The sequence below is a fragment of the Photinus pyralis genome, unplaced genomic scaffold (genome assembly GCF_008802855.1).
Source record: "Photinus pyralis isolate 1611_PpyrPB1 unplaced genomic scaffold, Ppyr1.3 Ppyr1.4_LG7, whole genome shotgun sequence".
Taxonomy (NCBI): domain Eukaryota; kingdom Metazoa; phylum Arthropoda; class Insecta; order Coleoptera; family Lampyridae; genus Photinus; species Photinus pyralis.
Window position 1 is genome coordinate 22,383,707 of NW_022170738.1, and position 23,962 is coordinate 22,407,668.

General features: G+C 36.2%; 1 protein-coding gene across 1 annotated transcript; it reads left to right on the forward strand.

Moving 5' to 3' along the window:
* Positions 1-11,269: 11,269 nt before the first annotated feature.
* LOC116176045 (inositol-trisphosphate 3-kinase homolog) lies at positions 11,270-23,752 on the forward strand. Its single transcript, XM_031494483.1, has 5 exons — positions 11,270-11,450; positions 21,677-21,862; positions 22,340-22,618; positions 22,672-23,247; positions 23,304-23,752. Exons 1-5 carry the CDS (start codon positions 11,448-11,450, stop codon positions 23,385-23,387), a joined length of 1,128 nt encoding a protein of 375 aa, XP_031350343.1. The 5' UTR covers positions 11,270-11,447; the 3' UTR covers positions 23,388-23,752.
* Positions 23,753-23,962: the final 210 nt, after the last annotated feature.

Here is a 23,962-nt window from a genome sequence, read left to right on the forward strand (position 1 = left end):
TATCAGTGTCGTTCTAAAATTAAACCCTATTATAGTACGACAAGTGACCATCACGCGATTCGTGGTACCGGAAAAATGATCGTCATTTTTAACCTGTAATGGAGTACCAAGACAGTGGGGGAAATTGGCAATTTCAATTTGTTTCTTTAATTTTGTTTGATTTTTCACTCTCCAGTACATTTGCTAATTGCCAAGTGAAAATGCCTTCAACGTGATGACGAAAGTAGTGTTACAGATTAAATTAGTTCCTCTACTCTAATGTATGTTAATGCACTAAAATAATAATAGTAAACAATGTAATTTGACAAATCAACAAATACCCGGCGCTGGGACAAAAAAAAAAAATCGCAAAATTTCACGGATCTTTTGAATTAAATTGAAATCATGCTGCGAACACCAATACCATTCGTGAGCAATTAATCTACAATTAAATATAAACGCAGACGATTATATTAATGTTACATAATATTTAATTGGTTTGAAATTTGTTGATATATGTATGTAAATCCAAGTTTAATGGCGGTCGTAAATTTGACGGTACATACCTAAAGACCATCATAAACAGTAGCTTAATTTATGGAATTAATTTGACAGTGGATGATGCGTCAGACATGTGTACCAAAAGTGAATTTTGAAAAATCATCTCCAAAATTGGCGCAGATCTTCTCTCCACATGTATTATTGATCATATAGTTGTGCACGAGGTGTATATTTCAAAATCATTACTTTTTTACAAGTATTTGATGTAATTTGACGTCAAAATTCATGTTTCATTCATCTTTTCCTTCCACACATGCGACGTTATTTATTTGTCGGCGGTTAAATATTTCTATTGTTATATACAAATGTATGGGGAGTAAAAGCGTATTATTATATAGGAGGTACCAGGACCTTTCTTATATCAGTTATATCCTTAAGAATACGTGTAGCAGTTTTCAAAGCGGTCGTATACGTCGGACGTACATGATACGTACACCCATGGCCTAATAAGAGTAATTAGGCCATGCGTACACCTTTCTGAAATTACTAATCCTAGCGATTTTGAAACAGATTCTTTTTTTGTCCCTCCGTCTGTCCGTCTGCATGATAATTTGTTTAGACACGTGCGATCGCTTTGAAAATTGGTACACATGGTCTTAAGGATATAAGAAAGGTCCTTATTGTTTTTAAGTTACGTAGATTATCGAGTGAAAAAGTTTCGCTCCAGAATCGTTCGGTACCTATTCAGTTGTATCGGATTTTTATATTTGATTTTGTGATAATGGAAACTTCCCCTAAACATTTCTAAATAGTTCTCAAATATTTGAATAACTTAAAAGTATTCAAATACTATGCGAAGTATTCGAATACTTCTCAAAGTATTCAAATACCTTGCGAAGTATACGAATACTTTACGAAGTATTCAAATACTAAATATTTGCGAAAGTATTTGAGTTACAAATATAAATACTGCTTTCATAAGCGTATTTAATTACAATGTATTTGAATACTAAAAAGTATTTACAAAATCGAATACTGCCCAGCTCTGTCTAAAAGGAATGCTTTTGGTTTCACGTACCCCGAGTTTAAAAACACTTAATTGAATAATTCCGCGACATTTTTTTTGAATTGCTAAGGGAACCGATTTATGATTGCTATGGTTAGCACAGATACCACCTGCGCATGCGCGATTCTGCGCAAAAGCTTTTCGGTTCTTCCTTTTGCCTAAGAATATTTGTACCAATTTGGTTCCAATCGATTCCTGGTGCTTTAAAACGTGTATTTCCGTCAAAAACTGTCAAAAAATTGTTTTTCAAAGGCTAAACTTTTCTTTGCAATCTTAGATAATGTTTCATACATGTTGCTTTTTTGAAATTTAGATAGATGTTTTTTTTTGAATGGCAAGATTTGTTGTTGTTTTCGGTATAGGGATTTGAAACCACTTTTTTAACAATTTTGGTTCTCTGGGGTTCGAAAATATTTCTCTTAAATTCATGATTCGGAATTTTCTTTTGTGTTGTATTTTTCTGTTAGGTATATTATTTTTTGGGGATTTTACATGCAACAGAACTAATTTTCAAAAGCATAAAAAACAAGGTTATATTTGCTTTTGCTTCATAGTGGTTTTTATACAGGGTGGGTTATTAGTGTGTGGGTGGAAGATTGTGGGTTTATTAACGCCCATATTTATAATTCACTGTCGGAGCATATTGAAGGAACAACCTAAAAATATTTCCAACGAAATTGCAATTGTTATACAGGGTGATTTATATCAAAGTTGCATTTTTTAAATGGAACCCCCTGTATGTTATTACATATGATGTCTAAAATGAGTCGTTTAGCCGCAATTTGTCGTTTTTTCGAAAAGTAGATTTCTAGTAAAAATTGAATATCGATTATCGGCGTTATCATAAAACTTAGAAGGCCGTGATTTTGCAGTGGTATTAATCATGAAATGCACTTACACACACAAATTAAACGGTATAAATAGAAAATTAAATTTTATGACAGTAAGAAAAAAATATCCAGAATGGAGCGATAGGAATTACAAGAGAACAAGAAAAAACAAAAGCTATAGTTTCGGTTCGATGAACTTATGTAAAAACAAAAGTTAGACAAGCTCAAAATTAACCTATTTACGACAAGAACAAATATCAAAAAGATCCCTTCTAAATTACGCTTGTTCCTTATACCGGATGGTGCACGGTAAGTAGGAACATAGAGATTTAACATGGTTTTAGTTTAGTTTTATGCAATATCCTGCCCTCCTGTACATTTTACAGAAAAAACTGTAGAGTTTAAAGTTGATCAGAATTAAAAGGTGCATACAAAACTGATTTTACATGTTTTATTAAGCTTTTGGTATACTCATAAATTTAAAAATAGCCTTTAACATTTCTGTTATTAGTAGCAATTCATAAAACAAAAAAAGTCATGGCTATTGCTACTAATAACAGAAATGTTGAAATTTATTTTTTAATTTGCGGGTATACCAAAAGTGCAATAAAACATGTAAAAACAGTTTTGTATGCACCTTTTAATTCTGGACAACTTTCAACTCGACAGTTCTTTTTGTAAACTGTACAGGAGGGCATAAAACTAATTGCCCATGTTATATCCCACTATGTTCCTACCTACCGTGCACCACTCGGTATAAAATTCGACTGTGCCAGGGAGGGAAGATGGGTTTTCCAACCGACACAGCATATTCGGTTATTTAAATCCAAAAATTACAATTTCTTTACTTAATTACGTCCTTCCCAGACGTCTTAAAAATACGGGTCGGTGTCAAAATTCAAGTTTTTTAGGGGCGCAGCGAACGCGTGAGTCATTCAACCACTTAAGGTTAATTATACTCATCAAAATAGTCGGAATGAAATCTACAAATTTGGGAGTCCAGCAATGCCCTTTTGTTCCCTGGAATTTGAGGTCTAGCGGCGAAATCTGATATCACGTTGATATTTTCCTTAAACTGCAAGACCCTTCCGGTTTTAATGCTGGATTTCGTATACCATTAGAGAACTAAATCGATTAATGGGTAATTAACGGACATAAAACTGAATTTCTCTCCTTTTCCCGGGCCAGAGAGCTTTCGGCGGCTGTAACAACAATTTAAATATTCGTAAAGGAACGGTTGCACACCTCTTATATTTCCAACTCCTCAAACACGAATTTTTCGAAAATAAACCGTTAGGCTCTGATCTGGGCGACATTTAGTACCTGGGGTAGTAGTTTAGTGCGTTGAGCAACACTTCGCCCTCTATAAAACTCGATAAAATAAATGAAATAAAGTAAAAAAATAAACAAAATAACTGGACCGAGTAATCGGGTATTCCAGACCGCCCCGGTACTGTTCTTCCACAAAAGCGTTCAGACCTATACACATTAAAATAGATAAGCGTTTTTTGGGGAAGAACGTAGTACCGGGGAGTTTGGCGAACATGGAAAACCCCCAATATACGAGCATTCAATTTTTTTCGGGAATAGTATCATGAGAGTGCTAGGATAGGGCAAGACTTATCGAACCGTCTTTTGCTCTGGAGTTTTTGTAGAGGGTACGGGGGGGCTGGAGGGTATCTATTCTCGAACCACTAGAGTTCTAGAGGTAATCCTGAGGAGTTTGGATTTGGATATGGTTTTTAGGGAACGTGCTAAGCAGACGGTTTTGATTGACTGAAAAATCATAATTTTATGTAGTTAATATTGTTCAAGTGTAGTAAAGTTTTTGATGTAATTTCGTGTGTGTAATAAACTTTTGCAAATAGCAAAACCAGGCAGTTTGCACTAAAGTGTCCTCAATGACCGTGCATAGAAATCGAAGTTACCCATTGCAACAGCACGACGTTAATTCCCCATTGTTAAAGTTTTATACAAACAGGAAACTGTCGTAGCACTTCTCCTACTTTTCATGTGGAAATTCGTGATACCTACTGAAACTTTGCAAATGAAAATACTGTTATAGGTATAGACGGATAAAGGGATGTTTAAAATCAAGGCTTACGCAATCTTTAATTTATAAAATCCTTGGCCTAAATCCCATTAGAGTAAGTAAGTAAAAGAAAATTGACGCGATTTAATTACAGCTTCTGTGTAAATGTTTATAATATGTCAGACAATCCGGCAACAATACTGACGTAAATCGCATTGGAAAGTACACGCGCAAATACAGGTGATTCACTGAACTAAAAAGGAAGGAAAGTGTTTTTCTTCTTTTACTTCTATAATTTATGCTCGCAAAAACCGTTACGTTCCTTTTAAAGCATAACATAAATTTTAAATCAGGTCGTTTGCATGAACGTCAAAATTTTTGAATGTTAGGGATTAATGATGAATTCCCGGTTTCGCCACCTTCACCGACAGGTCATTAACATTTGCTTTGACGTTAGGTTTCTCAAAATCGCTCGCAAGTTCGATTTTGACGGTTGGGACAAACCACAAGAATTCGGTTTACGTCAATGATTTGAGGAATTGGTTTCGTGGACGAGGAAAACGGTTAGCATCCAAGGTTTACCCTTTTGCGATGATAGGTTCCCATTTATTCGTTTCCCATGATTGCAGCTGCAACTTAGTCAAGGGTACCTGCAGTAATAGTATTTAGCAACTGATCTGAGCATACCGTTTCCTTGGTTTTTTTGTGCAGTAAAGGATTCCCGATACCGTTTTTCATTTACAAAATTACTATTTAATTTTAGAAGGAAAAGGCCACAAACGCCACGGATCTTCTGGGCGTTTTTTATCGCAAAAGTGGAACTTGTGGGTCTTAGCAAAGTATACTTACTTTTAAGGTGCCCCAAATGTCTTCCGTCAGATAAGGTTTTTTGGTTATTTCACTTTGAAACTTTCCTGTAGTTTTTTATATTACATCTACATTTTGAGCTACTCACAAAGGAACTGTCTAAAAACGAGGGTTTTAACCAAAGTTGAAAAATTGACACTCGTGAGAAGGTTGAAAAGTATGGACTTTCAGAAGAAACCTTAGAGAAAAGTTGCTTAAAAAGTAGTCGTTTAGTCAATCTATCCATCTTCGGCTCTTCCATAATAGTCAAAATGGCATGAAACACAAACTATAGAAATGTACAGATCTGAGACTTACATCGAAAATTCGAGTTTCCCAATTATACATTTTTTTGATCTATGTACTATCATAGTGTAAGAATAGTTACACTAAGGTACTATTTAAATTAGCAGAAATTCCGACCTAAGCACTGAAAAATTCTACTAAAACTTGGAAATTTCTAAAATATAGAATTTTTTTTGAGTCTAAATTAGAAATCTTAAAGAAAATGGGTGGAAATTTTTTAGTCTAGGTCAGAACCTTCAAATTTATGCGGTCATTTCCAAATTCAGTTTGAATTTCCCAAATGGAGTTTAACGCAGAATTTTAAGTAATAGTTTAGGATTAAAGCTATTTTCTTGCGAATGCATTTAATTTTTCATTCTCATTACTTGAATGGATCATGTGAGTAATGTGTGTGAACATAAAAATTGCTAATCTCGGATTTTCGACAATTTCCGTTTACAACTCAGAAATTCCCACATAACTCAGGTTTTATAATAAACTAGGAATTTACCAAAAATCGTGGATAGAAAACCAGTAGTTTAGATACATTTTAAACCAAAGAATTCTTGTTAGCAGGATCTCGTCCCCGAGATAGGTAACTTTCCCTTCGTTCAGGGAATTCAAGCTGAAATCATGTCAATTTCAAAAACAAAGATGGAAAATTACAAAAAAAAAAAACATAAAATGTTGCATACAAAACACAAATAAATTATATAAAGAAGTGCAAAGATTACTACCTGCGTTAAATAACACAACAATAACAACACGCGTTCGTGACGAAGATGCCGTTACGTTGGCAGCGTTGGTGCCAGACCGCGCAGACCGCTTTCTTCTTCTAAATATTGCGTGGTTGCCAGCTCTCATCAAATTAGAGGAAAAATATAAGTTGAAACAACGAAAAACAGTGCGATTATTAAATGCACAATTGCAGGCCAAGAGGAAGCGTGGAAGACCCATGAAAAAGAGGGATTGAGGCAACACAGGAAGATATAGCAACATATAGGCATAGATTTTCCATTTTGCAAAAATTGTCGAATTTAGATTGGAAACTCGAACCTCCGAGTTTTAGGTTTATAGAAAAGTGACGTGGATGAAATGTTATAAAAATGATCGTGTAGATCGTAGGGGTCGGGCCGCGTTAATATTTTCTTTTGGATTTTCGACTTTCAAAGCTAAACTCGATGTTTCCAACCTAAACTCGAAAAATTCCAACATATACATTCTAGTTTTTCTTTAGTTTTTTAGTTTAGAATTTCAGAGTCAGTCGGAATATCAAACCTTAAAAGATGTTGCATTGGGTCAGTAATAAACAGTTTCGACCTAATTTCGACAACTCTGATTTAATTGTGCAAATTTCCAATTAAATTCGGAATCTTAGTTATTAGTAAGAATTTCTGGAACGGAAATTCGAGTCTATGAAGATTTGAACTGATGGCATCAACTCTCTTATAGAAATTTCGACAGAAAACACGAAATGACGACCTACACTCAAAACCTCTGATGCGGTAAATGCGCCCCGGAAGACACGGCTCGGTAAATTCGCCCCCAGAATATTCTCCCCAAGTAAATTCGCCCTCAACAAATTCGCCCCCGGAATATTCGCCCCCAACAAATTCTCCTCCGAAAAATTCGCCCCGACAAATTTGCCCTTAGAATATTCGCCCCCGTAGGATTCGACCCATAACATTTATTAACCCTCGGAAGTAATAGGTTGGTTTGGTAACATATTAAACAAATAACAATTAAACAAAATTCATTTTATGAACTTCTGGCCCTGTTACCTCCCAGGATTAATAAATGTTATGGGGCGAATCCTACGGGAGCGGAATCGCCGGGGGCGAATCTTCCAGAAGCGAATTTGTCGGGGACGAACTTGCCGGGGGCGAATTTTCCGGGGCGAATCTTTCTGGGGCGAATCTTATGGAGGCGAATAGTCCGGGGGCGAATTTACTTGGGGGCGAGTTTTCTTGGGGGCGAATATTCAGGGGGCGAATTTTCGGAGGCGAATTATCCTACAATCCTTCCGATATCTGAACCCACCTAAAATCCGAAAACGTTAAATTTAATTTCGTGACAAAAAAATCGAAATTTCCAAGTTTAGGTTGGAAATTATAGCATCAAAATGTTGATTTGTTCACATAATATGAAATATGTATATAACAAACAATCAGGTAGGTCTAGAAGGGTCATTTCTTTTAAGAATTCACACTTGAATTTCGTCTGATACTGCAACTCCGACCTGCATTTCAAGTTTCTGACCTTAACTCAGGAAAATTCCCAATTAAAATTGAAAATTTGGAGGCAAGAATTTTCGATATTATGGCGGAATGACCGAGTTTTATTGGTTCATGTCGGGATTTGTAGGACAACCGGAAAATTAACAGAATGCGTTTTTAATTATGTTTATTTGTTTTTAGTAGATAATTCGATCATTAACAGGTGTCAATGAAATAACAATACAACAAAATGTATTTATTGTGGAGTTTTTATGTTTGTTTGTCATTAGGACAGACCGTTCTTTTCACACAGCCCTTAGCGGAGATGAGTATTAAATTCATCAAGTTTCTCCAGATATGATGCCTGAAGGTAAACCTTCTTGGCGTGCACTCAGTGAAATCAGATGTAGGAGATAGTTGTTCCTTACGCCCCCCCCCCCCCCAATTTTAGGAGAATTTTGAACAGACAGTATAGTGTAGTCACCCTTCCCTACACCAGTATCCGCACTTTCTTTCATCTAGAATGTGGGGTGGTTTGGATGATGTTTCATTTTATTGATTGGTATCGGCTGCCTTAGTTACCATGGATACAATGTGCCGTGTTGGTGCCGGGTAGTGACTATGCGAGATAATAAACGAATGAATTTGTTTTCAATCATAATCGGCCATGGAATTATTGCCATAAGAAATACATTGTAAACTTCGAGGCAAAAATGCACGGTTGATTCCCAAATGAAATACCAAGTGGTCATGGCCATGGATTTTTCTAATATTATTTAAAGATCAAATTAATTCCAAGTATCGCAATATTCCGAAATTCCCACAGGAACGGGAACAGGAAAACACAGGATTTTATGATTTACAGTCGAAAAGACTTGCCATTTATAACGTATGTTTGTTTGAAGGCGTTAACGTGCACTCCGAAAGAATTTCCCGAAGTTCCCACGGGAACGGGGAAAACGGGATTTCTTAAAGGCGGACTGCTAGTATTCTTGCTTTCAGACTTCAGTAAACCTAAGGGAACGAGTGCTATTGGGCTGAAATTTTCAAAGATTTTTACTATTGTGATCTTATATCACAGATTTCTGTCAATGTGTGAACGAAAAACTAGTGTGGTTTTCCTATGTAATTGGAGAAAGACGAATCAAGGCATCTAAGTGAATACATTTGCCGTAACACCAGACAAATTCAGACTGTTAGTCAACAGACATCATTAACTATATTAAAAAAGGCAAACTATTAATCACAGCTAATGCATCAGTAAATAAATATTTTTACCGCCGTTCGATACTGAGGTCAGGTGGGATCACTTGTTGTAAAGAAAAGTGAGTAGGGATTTAAGTAATGGAAGGATTGGGATAAAATCATTACTAATTGATGCGTTTTTAATCCTTCCAATGGAGTAAAAATACAAGCATTCTTGTTTGTGGGTGTTAACATTATTGATCTATATTGATGCAAATTTATTCACACTAGTTTTTCCGTGCAAGTGGAAAACCGTTTCGCTACAAATATTTTTACTTTAGGAAGATCGGCTTAGAAGATGTTTAAGAAACAATTCATCCAATGGTGTATAAAAACCGTTTCCGAAGGCGAAACCTCAGAGTTTATGCTAAATACCCAACATTTATAAGAGAGATCTACTCCCATCCGTAAAATTAAGTTTTTAGCGATTTTTACTACTGGCACGTGAGTAAGGATGGCATGGGGTGAAAAATGACCCCCCATTTTCTTAACGGAAATATACGTTTTGAAGCACCAGGAATCCAAATCAAACAAAATCTCGATTATGTCCGTTTGTCTGTCTGTATTCCTATTCCGGCTAAACGGCTGAACCGATTATTCTTAGACATAAAAGGAAGATCTGCAAAGCTTTTGAGCAGAAATTCTGTTTTTTGAACTGCACCCTACACCCCACGTATCGAGCCCAATAGGGCATTTAAATGTCCGAAATCTGCGGAACGTTTTTTATGAAAGTTCACAGTAACTTTTTTTTTAATAAACGCATATCGATCGTTTCTGTTAAACATGTCCAAAATCGGGTTTGCGTGGAAAATGGATCCTTAATATGTAAAAAGGAAAGAGAGATGGTGTCAAAACTGAGTATCGGGAGAAGGGAGTGTTGAAAGGATTTGTCGTTCGGATTAAGACTTTAGAGGAGCATGTGGCGTCGTGGCGACAGTGGGATGTACGAAGAGAGTGCCCATTAAAAAATTCTCATATATTACTTTGCTTGCTATTCCTTTTGTTGTTCTTTAGTTCGGTTTTTACTAACCGTAGATAACATCTTTCTCATTCTGGGACCTGGGTATGATAATCGAGGCCCCCAAGTCACCCCATTTATTCCAATTCTCTTTACCTTCTCCATAATTTGTGTTAATCTGGAAAAATATCGTATTGTCTGTGAAGGGATTGTCACAAAATGGAAGAAAATAATGTTAACTTAGATATTGTAGAGTTAAGAGTAGAGGTAGACTACTGTATTTTGGGTCCCAATTCAAATATGAAGTAAGTATTTCAAATTGGAGTATAGTTCTAGGTTAAAAATGACTTTCGGCAGTATTAGAAAAATGGAAATAATCACCTATTATATTTATCGATATGTACGTCTATGACAACTTGTTGGTTTTGTGGTAACACTATCAAATCACCTGTAAATCATGTGCAAGTACTTGAGAATATATAAAGATTAGACTATCAGTAAGATACGCCCATTTTGAAACAGTGCTGTGACTGTATCCATGCGTGCTTGCATCGGCGCTGTGATAAATCCTATGGACTATGGTAAATATTGGCATAGCATATCGTATAGTTTATAGGTTAAAGCGGGTTTTTTTAGTCTATGGTTAAAGTAATGGCTGTAGAATTAATACTATCATCATCCGCATTCTTGTAATACAAACCCGATTAATATGCTAATGAAGTTAAAACACCTCATTGAGATAATCTTTAGTCACAGCAATTCGTCTCATCAATTTTATGAATCATTAACAATGACTCGAATGGGTTATTATTTATTTCTCCCAAATTATTATTGCCATCGTAATTTTTATGCGTTACTTAAGTGGCCGGACTCGGATCATTTCAAATTTTCAGTTTTGACCCCAAACCATTACGTAAAACGAACATTCACCATCAGCATCAGGTATTATTTGCATGAGGCGACCTTATTCTTAAATTCTAACTATTATGAAAATAAGTTAATAGTTTAACGGTTGTCGTGAACGGTTAATCGATTATGACGATGTAGGTACAGTTTTTGTTTGAAAACTTTCCCAGATTTCGTATACTTGATGCGATTGTTCGTTGTGGAAAACCTTGTACGTTCCCATGGATTGGGAAACTTCGTTTGGCGTAGAACTGGCATCCCATGACCAAAATTCGCGTACGAATAAGGAATCTAAAAATGTGTACCTATATGTGATCGGATGTTTGTTTGATAAGGTGAAGGTGATTGCTAGTAAAACCGCATATCCATATCACTACGTTCATTCACATGCGTGTCAGCATGAATCACGCGTTGCGTAAAATTGGAAAGACAGGGCCTGGGTGGATGTGTCGGTGATTCCGATAAAGTTACGCAAGTGTGTGTTTCCTACGTACGTTGCACGTGCCAATTAAAACTGACCTGGGGTGGTTTATTTGCGATTCGTACGTGGTACCCCAAGTACCAAGTGCGCGGACTGAAAATTATGGTACGTAAGTAGGTAATTTAGTGCAATGGTAATTATTGCCACATCAACTGCTTATACTTCTTTGCTTTGGTTATTTGGTTATCACATTCGGGGTGCAAAATCACCGCGTAAAAGCATAGAAAAATTCTGCTAGGGGCGACTTATATATTTCTGTATGGACTATCCCGAGAGCAACTGTCTATCGTTGGGATTCGGCTTCACAAATATTACAGTTGACCAGTTATGACTTTTTTTAAAAAAGGTGTAAAACGCATAATGAAAATAATACTAACTATACGATAAGCATGCAAAACCTAACAAAATAATAAAAATGCAAAATTTCTTCCCCTTTTCGAAATAAAAATTTTGAATTTCTAGTGAATCGCAAATTCTTTATCCAAAATTATTACTTGATCAACTATATGATTGATTGAAGATTTGTCTTTCCAGTTTCTTGACATTTGTTTGCAATAGGTACATACTTGTACTTCCTTTTAAAGATTTTATGTGGTGTCATAACGGGTAAAAGAGACCCAACGGCTTTAAATGCCTATAGGTTGAGCTCTTTAAGAATTTTCTTAATTAAATTTTCAAACTCAATCAAATTAAAATTACGACGATTTTTTTTCTTAAATATTCAAACCTTTAATTTTACATACCTCAATGAACAAAATGCTGCCTCACATACGACGGCCCTCTTGCAGACGACGTTGGGACAGGTTTGGATTAGATAAAAAAATGTTCCAAAACCCACTCGTGGGTATTGCCGCGTAACACAAAGTATTGAAACGATGCATCGTCATCGAAAGTACACAAAATGTCGAATCTGTATATTGAAGTACATCCACGTCCAGAGAAAGAGAGGGGTTAAATAAGTAAAATAAAGTTTCAAAGAACTTACCACACATAAGAAAGTTGGTTATGAGCAGTCTGTGCAGTCACTGCGCATGTCCACATAATTTTTACCATGTGCGAAATGTTTGCCTTTACTAGAAGCATCTGTGGTTAAAATTTCAAAGAAATATCTCCATAAATATGAAAGTTGGCATTGCGCAGTCTGCGCAAAATATGGAGTTAAATGAAACTGATCGAAATGGGCAAATATAGACCATAACAGCTATCAATTAGCGAAAACCCGAAGTCTCTAGGTGGCCCAGGGGCCGAGATCTCGATGGAACGGACGGACGGACGGACGGACGGAAACACGAGCACATAAGCTTTACCTCAACTTCGTTGTGTTACGCTAATTACCTCAACTTCGTTGTGTTACGCTAAAAAATTGGAAATACTATTACAAGTAGGGGAAAGCTTCGATACGTAAAAATGTGTACTTTAAATGTTCGATTACGATTACAAACATCCATAATTCAATCCCTTCACTAAATATTTACACAGCAGTTTTAACAATGGTTCTTTGTGATAATAAAATATATTAACGCGCCTCCTTAAATTGTTCTGGTTTTTTTATCACCCTACGTAAACAGTTCTTACGCAGCGTTAAGTGTCTATTACGCCCTTTTAATTTTGTGATAATCCGTATTTTCCTACGTGTATACAACCGATACGTTCTTAGTTATTAACGTCAATCTTTTTTTTCTGTTTTAACGATGATTACCGGAACTCGCGTTACTATATTTTACGTTCCAAACACAAATACTGGACGTGACTTTTGTGTAAAAATCGAATCTGCTTCAAACTTTAAAGGACTCTAATTTTCAGTCTACACATCGCTTACCCTGGCAATCAAAAACCCGAATGAATGTCCCCTAAAACTAATTCCTACTATTATATACGGAATTCGCTATGTTTTTACATTGTGCCAATTGAAATCGTTATATTCATTGAAAGTACAGAAGAAACAGGTGGGTCCGATTCTCGAAATTTTGCTGATTGATCTTAGTGACCTAATGCTGAGCTAGCAAGTGTAACCCAATAGCACTAATTAAGAAGATGAAATATGATATAAATGCCAGATATCTCAGCTCGAGTAGAAGAACTGGTCGACATTTAAGGGTAGGTATTTGAGGCACGTTGTAAACTTGTCTTATACTTTTCTAATAATACGCAAACGCAGAATTGCAGATCTGGTTGTCTCTCCGGCCAAAATTGTACGGCGAACTTAACGTAAGTGTCGAGACTTAAACCTTGCCAGGTGCTTGCAAAATTATTTTACAAAAAAATTGAAAAAAAATATGTTTATTATTAAAAACAAATATAAACAGAAAAAACCAGCTAATTGCCGTGGGACATTCTACCTGTCAGGTGATCGAGAAGGTTACGTTTGCGTGTGTGTGAAAAGTGTTATAGGCAAGTTGCATCGTAACTCACACTGTGTGGTAGAGTGCGTACGTCGTCAGCTGTTTGCATGCGAGGACACCGTCCCTTAAAATATTCATACTGTTGAGAGTCGGAATTTTGGTCCCAAACTTTACAAGGAAATTTCGAAAAAAATTAAATACAAATTTAGAGCTACCGTTACAATTACCCCATATAAGTAATTCCGAGAAGTATAGCTTATTCCTTTATAATTACTTTGCATTGGCGTAAAAAATGACCCCCTACTTTTGAACAGAAATACACGTTTGAAGCACCAAGAATCTGAATCAGACAAAATCTCGATGATGTCGATCGGTCTGTCTGTCTGTCCCCTTATTTCCGGCTAAACGGACGAACCGATTTAAACCCAGGTTTAAACAAAAATTGGTACCCATATTCTTAGACATAAAAGGGCAGAATCGCCCATGCACAGGTGGTATCTGTGCTAGCCATAGAATTTTTTTTTTATAGAATCATGCTAGATGCGCCCTTTTACCCTCTGAAGTTGCAATATTTGTCAACTGAGTGAGTCGGAATATCTGGAGTGTCGGACGAAGAGGCTCGTATAGAGAAAGGAAAGGGCATCGATGATATAAATGTCTGTTGGCGGAGTTAAAACAAAAAAAAGTATCTCGCAATCTAGCTCTCAAACGAGTTATCGGAAGAGGTACTCGAAAAAGGAAGATGGTACGTTTGGATAAGGAGTATCTGTGGGTGAAGTCAAAATTGTTTTTCGGTTTTTAATACCGCTCGACAGTCACGGCTGGCCTTTGGCAGTTTGTTCGGAATATCAGAAACAAAGAGGAATTCACCCATAAGACATTTTTGATCGTACTCAACTCCGGAAAATTTGAGTATACCCTGTATACTAAATCAAAAAAATATTTACGCTAGTCAAATTCAGCAAAGGTTTATACTAAGGTTGATATAAGTGACCATGTGATTATCTTAACCCGAACTGTTTTTGAATTATTTGAGTTTTTACACATTTTTCGCAAGTAATCTTAGAACTTATACCTTCAGCTTCTTAATTTACTACTACCAGTTTACTTCTTCAGCATTTTCCAACAAGCTGCCCATACGTTTTACAGTTATAAAGACGCGTGTGAGCGGAACATTCCGTACCTTATGGACACAACAACTACTAAACATTGTCATATGGAAGTAATGTTAAAGAAAGATCAAATTCTTCTGCGATGCGGATTAGTGTTCCTTTGGTGTCCGAACGACTAGATGTTCAAAACCTCTAAAATGAAAAAAAAATGAATTGTGGCTTTTGGATCACATTGTCTATGGGCCGGTCTGCCTGACTTCCATCTCTGACCTAAACGCCTTACCATTCTTCGTATATAATTATAAAGCAGTTCAGGTTTAATTTCTTATTTATTTGTGAATTGAAAGGGAGCCAGTCACACTCCTACGTATAAACCATTGACTAATCAATGGTATAATCAAACAGTAAACTTTAGGGAATTATTATGTCAAGTAGTTTACAAGAAAGCTATGAGAGTGATGAGTTGATGACTAAACTAATAAAAAAAAGTAGTACCTACGTGCGAGGGCACTTATCTTTATTGTTACCTGCATGCCTACGTCATTGGAAATGAAATGATTGAAAAACTATAATAAAATCATTACGCGGCAATAGTTAAAATTGCATTCACTTTCGCAATCATAGTTGAGTAATCATTCTATGGCGTTACATCACTTTGATAAAAAGGAAATTATGCATACTTCCTTTTCGTTTCCCAAGAAATTTGATGCAAAGTGTTTAAATAAGTTCTTTGGTGTGATGCTCGTCGGTTTTTGTACGACGTGTTTTGACACGATATCGTTAGAGTACCGTGTGGTATACACGAGGGTATACAGGTTGATTCAAATTCGAGGACCACCATGGGGATCTCGGGAACTAAGAGATAGGTAGGTAGTTTATATTTGGCACAGTTGCGTATTTTTTTATGCTTAACAAAATGCAGTTTCGAAACTGAAAAAATTCCGACTACTTTCGGAGATATCCGGAAAAAACGAAAATTTGCAAAATCGTTTTTATTTTTTGAAGTTATTAAAAAAAAAGTTTCAAAATAAATAACACATTATTATGGCCACTCTTTTCCCTCTACAAGATGCTACTTTTGAATTTTAAGTTTGACGTTTCGTCTCGAGTCAACCATCATCAACATTGTTTTTTCTTATGGAAGTCATTTTTACTTTTTGTGTCATTTGATAGAGAATTTTTTTCTGATTTCAAAAATGTAAACATCACTATCTTTTAATAAGAAATATGACTATTAATTCGTAAAAAACCCAAGAAACAGCGTACGTACACTACACAAGACAAAGTTTTCTAGGCAAAAAAGAGATATTTTAACAATATTAAAAAAATTGTTATGTTTACATTTTTGAAATCAGAAAAAAATTCTCTATCAAATGATGCAAAGGGTCAAAATTACTTCCATAAGAAAAAACAAAGTTGATCATGGTTAACCGGAGACGAAACGTCAGACATAAAATTTTAAACTAGCATCTTGCAGAGTGAAAAAAGTGTGTTATTTATTTTGAAATATCTTTTTAAATAACTTCAGTGAAAAATAAAATTTTTGCAAAATTTCGGTTTTTTCTGGATATCTCTGAAAGTAGTCGGAATGTTTTCAGTTTCAAAACGGCATTTTGTTAAGCATCAAAATACGCAACTTTGCCAAATTTAAACTACCTACCTATCTCATACAGTTTTCAAGATCCCCATGGTAGCCCTCGAATTTCAATCAGACTGTATAATGTATATTATATCATATTTTTCAAAATTTTGAAATGACACGTTTCTATCGTCAGGCATTCTTTTTTATTGGTATGGGCTGCCATGGACACAATAAACAAAACAAAATCTCCATAAATCCATGGTCTACTATTTAAAAACCGTAACCGTTATTTTTGGTTCATGACAAAAATAAGAGAAAATATAGGTTGTGATACATCAATGTGATCAGGAAAAAGAATGCGAAAAAAATCACGTTAAGAGATACAAGGTCCCTATTTTTAAAACAGCTGAGTTACACTGCAGGCTCAACCAAAATAGGATACACGGTCCAATCAGAGGACGTTAAATCCTCATTGTGAAATTCGCGCTTTTGCATTGCATAAATTGGAGTCGTGTTCGGTCAAGGACATATTAATTAAACGCGCCAGTTTTTGCACCACCAAAAAAAGTTCAGCTGTGTCGCCGTTAGCGAATAATAGGGGATTAAACTGGTTGGAATACGAAATTAGTCATATTTAAAAATGAAATGGCTTGCTATTTTACTTTGGTTTCTTCACATAAAGTCCTTATTCAGTTCCTCGGTTTCTGACCGGTAGCCGCCCAAATTCGCTATTGGTTGTCTGCAGGGTTGTCTGTAACTTGTTTGTTAACGGTTTAAGAACAACGGTTTTGATAAACGTTTGTAATAATTGTAATTTACATATAATTATAACAGCAATTATTGAATATAAAAATTTTGAATTGTCGGAACGAGGTAGTGATTTTGTTCCCAGCTATAGCAAATTTTTTTAATCGGATTGTACATGAGCAATATTTTTGGCAATACTTCGCATAATTGACAATACTCGTATTTTTGAGATTTGCGCTTCAGTAGTGATGGGTTCATGAAGGGTACTGAAGTCTATCTAGAAATCTTGACATCCAGCCGTCAATATCGACTGTGTTGACAATATTGAATCAACGATGAAGATCCAAACAGTAATCAATTTCTTAGACTTGGAGTAATAAACTAAATTTATTGGGGGAGTACAATTTTGTCGGTTTTCAGACATTACTCGACGTAGGGAAAACGTGGTAATGCTACTACCTCATAGACAAACTATTGAAACGTGGAGCAGAGAAACTGTACTAAAATTAATCATTAGTTTTAACCATTCGCTTGTGTGAATACGCCTGGGTCTGGGTATGAACTGGCTGGGTATTAAATGTATCCGATCCACTTGTTCTTTTACCATTACCATAGATCTTTGCACTAGGGAAAACATTCTTATTTCGATGAACGATAGACGTCTTTGACCTTTTTGCTAATCAAAATCTTTGATATAGCAATTTCCCCTGAAGGAATACCCTGTAAATACTTCGGAAATTTCCCTGGGAATATTTCATTTTCCGAGGAATGTTTCTGTGAGCGGTTGCCCATTGCTGGAACCGAGACTATCGATAAAACAAAAGCTATTGCCAGACTGATTTTAAAAGTAACCGCTTCCATTTAAAAAATGTCCACGTCCGGACAAATCACGGTTTTCTTCTTGAAAAATCAAATTTGGTCTTCATTTTCAGGGGAAATTACTATATCAAAGAGTTTCATTAACAAAAAAAAAAGTCAACGACGCCAGGTACAAATTGGTCGAGATGATTTTTTCACGTTTGGGATTTTGGCTTCGCCATATACAGGGTGGTGCCTTGCGTAACGCATCATAGGGATTTCAATGTAAAATTCATAACATGCGATTATTGGCTCCCCAAATTATTTTAGAGCAAAAATGTATTAAAGTTTTTTGTAGAAAAAATTTTGTTACGCCAATCAACCGTATTAGTTTTCAATTTTTTGCATAATAAAGACGGCAAATTGGAAAAATTCAACCTCCATCTTTTTGAATAATATGCGATGCCATGGAATTTTCTAAAACAAAAAGATATCCATAAAGTACCACTTTATGCCCTAGGGCATTAAGTATCACCATAGTAACTCATTTATATTTAATGACAAAACAAACAAATATTTGCAGGTCATTGAAAATTAGAAACGTCAATTATTAATTGTAAATACTTACTAAATCACAAGATTGGCCTTATTTCGTATAGTTTCTGGAACTTCTTGCTCATTCACGATGAATTGAATTATTTAAAATTACGTTTGACGTTTGGATGGTTTCAATCACATTAACAAATTCGAACCACGCATACTCGATCAGTGGCGGCGCGTAGTGGTGTGTCTTGGGGGTGCACAATTTAAAAATGGGGCCACGGGCAAAAAGCCGGAGGCGAAAATTTTTTGAGTGTCACCGCAACACGAAGTTTTTTGGGCCTCTTAAATGGCATAAAAAAGCTTATTGATGAGACCTCTAAATACTCCAGGGTTTATTGAATTTTCTCGTTTTGTCAATGGCTGCGGAGAGCAAGTTCCAAAGCAACACAAAATTTTATACCTACGGTCTATAATTTTGGATAAAACATACCTGTTCTTTTTTACTTCCTCATTACGTTTTTCGATACTCAAACGGTATGCACTATTTAACTGTTGCCGTATATCTTGCTTACCTAATAAATTAAATCTCAATTTAGCAGATATATGATGTGCCCGTTGAGTGATTTAATTACTCAATGATGTGCCTTTGAAGATTGATATTTTTTAATTTTTTCGGATAAATGCACTAAATCTGTAACGCCATTCTTTGTCCATTCTGATGCTGTGAACTATTTTTATTGCGAGATACGAACGTGCAAGAATGTTAAATATATAAATAGAATTGTTATTGTTTTCGTTTATATAAAATGATTTTTGCGAGTGCACGTGCTCATGTGCACTTATTGAGAAACCGCCACTGTACTCGATCAAACATAATAAATTATTTTGTAAACGAATTTTGGCGAATAAACTATTTGTAAAACATAAAATTGTGTATGTATCACGGGCATAAACTGATGTTTATACTCTCGGGCGACTAAAAAGCTCTCGGGCCATAGGCCCTCGAGCTTTTTAACTCGTCGTCCTCGAGAATATAAACATCACTATTATGCCCTTAATACATAAATAACTATTATTTTTCATTTGCGTATTGTATGTCAATTATATGTCATATGTGATATATGAAGCAGTCTATTACGCCCAAGGGCATAATGAGAGGGCATAATGGATTGTCATCTCATTATGCCCTGAAACGGCCTGTCAAAGTGATTGACGGAGTTATATTATGTAATAAAAAAGATGCAACTTGATTCGTATGAAGCACTTTAATGTTGGGCAAACAATAATCATGACATTTGTATATTGGAAATGCATTCTTTGGAACGATGAAAAATAAAATGTTGTATGCACCTCGGGCATTACTCAATATTTAACCTCGGGCGACTTACAATCCCTCGGGCCGGAGGCCCTCGGGCTCTGTCGCCCTCGGCATAAATATCGCCTTAATGCCCTTGATGCATAAATAACTATTATGATCGACTTGGTTACTGTGTTGCAGTTAATGATCCCTATGATGTGTTACACAAGTCACCACCCTGTATAGGGACCAAAAGTTACTGCGGTTATCCTCGTTTTATGGTAAAAAAATTCGCAATGTAAATGCTAAATTAAGATTTGCTGATAAGTATCGTTAAGTGAAATAAATACAAGCTATATGCATTATTTGTGGATTCGATTGTACCAAATGGCCAGTAAGTAATTCTCCTCGATTTCAATAGTCGGATTTTCATACCTATGGCAGTGTGTATGTTTCCGGCATTTGAAAGTTTTTTCATCAGAAGAATGATCATAGTTGTAACCACCTACCCCTACGACGATGATACCATGCAAATATTTTCGGTCTTCAACGACATTCCAAATGAGCAAAATTTGAATAGTATATTTGCTTCGTGTTTGACTGTACAATTTCAAATGAGGAAAAGATCAACTAATGGATGATTAAAAAATTCAAATTGCGCCGTTTTTGTAGTTGTTGACGGCCCAATGTTTGTATACTGAAAACCGTATATAGGCTTGATCTTTATTGGTTTAACAAATACTAACGGTGTCGTCAAAACGATAGAGATTTTTGCGCGACAGAGTCCTTCAAATATCAATTACTTACCTGGTACTTTCACCGATAATGAAGATTCAATTGCGATTTAAACTGATTTACGTCAAAGAGACAGAAATAAGGTAAGCAACCGCAAGTATGACGTTGTCTGTAAGAATAATGCTCGTTGTGGACGCATTTCATTTTTGGAAAATCTCAATATAATTTGGAAAATGTTCGTCCTTTTGGGTTGAGTGCTTTTGCTTTCGGTTTGATTATGGCGTAGGTTCATTCCAGCTAGAGTCCTTTTAAACGATGTTTCTTTGAATTATCTCATAATCAGGAACGTTTTGTTATCACATTTAGCAATGGATTTGCGTTTCTCTTATGAAATGTAGAGGGGCAACGTGACGTATATGAAAGTAACAATATCTATAACGAGTTGCGCTTCTACTATACAGTTTAGACCTGAACATAAAGCGATGTTTTAGTAATGTTTTGTGTGACTGAAGTGCCGTTTGCAAAAAATTATTAATCATTGAGTTTAACGGGAATTTTTAAAATGTGTGTGAATCATTTAACTATGATCCCAATGTATTTAAACGTGGTGGCTGCTAAAGGAAAGGATACTTACGCTGGACTTATATCCGAATTAAACTGTGTCAAATGCAGAGTTTTCTCGGTACGTAGCGCTTTTTTGAAAATCGCTCAAAAAACCCTCTTCTTTGCACACCTTCTTTCTCATACTTATGGAATTTTTTGTGTACCTTTACAAAGCAATTATTACCTAATTACTATTGGCATCGCTTCATTTCGGAAATGTACAACGTCGTTAAAAATACATTTCTCAAAGGTTTCGATATTTTTACCTATGAGAAAACACGGAAGAATTAAAATTGATTTAATGCGGAGCGGAAATTCTCATTAACCTCGATAATAGGATTACCTACATGTAACCAAGAACTGTCCTCAAACATGATTTATCGAAACCCTTCTTGAGGATGAAGCACCGCAAGCCTACCACGCTGCCAATTAGTACACCAAATTATTTAAAAACTACCTAATTAGTATAATATTATGGTCCTTGATTAAAACGAAGTTGCCAACAATATTTAAAATATGCTAATGATTTACGTGCAAGACTGAAATAATTTATACGATTCTTTTTCTTGTAGACCAATGACAAGGACATTCAGTTATCCAGAATTTGGAAATCGAGGCCTTCATCTCCAGTACGATCGGAGGCAACGCAAACGGGTTTCAAAAGGTGGAGAAAAAATAGCAAGATTTCCGTAGCCAAAACACAAGCGCCCGAAAAATGTAAAGAAGATGAAATGTCCCTTCTCAAATTTTTGGCAATTGTAAGTTGCAATTACAGCTTTTATCAATTTCAAATACCTATACTCGTAAAATCTCAATCGTACTTTTATTACCATTTTTATGTTCAATTGTTCATTCACTGCTTGTTTCCTTTCGAGATATTTTCCTGTTTGATTGTGAGCGAGTACGACGGGAAAATAATTTATAAGAAAAATTTAAAAGTACAACTAGGCGAGTTAGGTCGTTGTGTGACCTCAACACTGTACACATATGCTAAATGTATAGGGATTTGAAGGTAAAAGCGTGCAAAAATATTCATGACGCGTTTTGCAAATTTTGTTAGTGCAGAATAATCCGTGACCATAACCCAAAATGTGCCGCACGCATTGTGCATGGCCTTTGGCAAAATTCACGATAACAGTCAATGGTAACTTTATGCCGCTTATCTAAACAGATCATTACCACATCCGTTTCCTTCGTTTTATGATAATTTACCAACGCGTTTGTAATTGTTGCAGAACGCGCTAGATTTAAGCGCACCAGCTAGCGATGTTCTTCTCAAAAGCCGAAGCAGCAATTGGTTTCAATTGAGCGGCCACCCCGATAGTCTGGCACCTGCCGGACCTGGTACGGTATGGAAAAAGCGCTCTGGAAATTCGGACGACACCGAAAGGGCGGTCTACGAAGAACTGTCACAGGATATCCTGCTACGAGACATCATTCCAAAATACTATAGGCAAGTCGATTACCAAGGCGAGAAATTCATCGAACTTCAAGATCTTCTCCACGGTTTTCAAGTATGTTCGTCCCCAACCCAGTTGCCTAATAATTCTAATTAACTAACTCACAGGATCCTCACGTCATTGACGTCAAAATGGGCACGCGTACCTTCTTAGAGTCCGAAGTGAAAAAAAAAGTAGCACGAAACGATCTATACCAAAAAATGATTGCCATTGATCCCAACGCGCCGACGGCCGAGGAGCACGAGGCTAAAGCCGTCACAAAGTTGCGTTACATGCAATTTCGCGAGCAGCAATCCTCCTCCTGTAGCTACGGCTTTCGAATAGAAGCGATGAAGTGTCGAGGTTCGCCTCCCATCACCGACTTAAAGAAGATGAAATCTAAGGGTGAAGTCATGCACATTCTGGACACCTTCCTGGGCAAACGACGCGACATTAAGCAAAAGATACTGAGCAGATTGTGTGAAATACGAAGTCGGCTAGAACAGTCAGATTATTTCAAGAACCATGAAGTTATCGGAAGTAGTCTATTCATAATTTACGATGACACAAAGGTGGGAGCTTGGCTTATCGATTTCGCTAAGACCAACAGTTTGCCAGTTGGAATGACTGTCAATCACAGATCGCCGTGGACGCAGGGTAACCACGAAGAGGGCTTCCTATTTGGCGTTGACCAGTTGATTACGGTATACACATTCATAGGTTCTCCCACCGCAATTACTAATAAAATTATCAATTGCAGATGATTGAAAATACCAACACTAAAGATAATTTCGACTGCAACAACTTCTTGGAGACCCTTCCAATGGTTAGCTCCAAATCGTGATTACCTTACGGTTGAGTTGTCATTTATGGTGCTTGAAAGCATCAGGAATGAGTCTAGCAGTTTTTGACAGAAGAGCCCGAGGGAGCTCGGAAAATGGTGTACGGTTTATGGAACCATTTCTGTTCGGGAGGCCACGATTATGTATTATAAGAGGACCCTGAGAGTATTAAGCGTCGATTAAGTTAATTAGTAGTTAGTTCTTTTTGTAAATAGTTTCTTTATTTCTTTCGTTAACTTATTTTGTTCTAGTCAAGATGTAGGTAAGTGTTAATTTAATTGATGCCAATGTTACCACATGTCAAAGTGCTGATAATGTAAATTTTTATACCAATTCCTGTATGTACTTATAAACTTTTTAACATCGTGTTGTATTTTACTGACCTCATAATTATCAATTCTTTACCCCTTCCAAAGCTCTTTTGGACCCACTGCATTGGTTCTTGTTTTGCGGAACAGTAAGCAAATAACCCAGGTTTCATCAACGGTGTCGATCCGAAAAAATTAATTGTCATCGTCCGCCAAAGTGTCCAAATGCACCTGACAAATTTCTTTTCTCGCCAGTTTCTGCTCTGAGT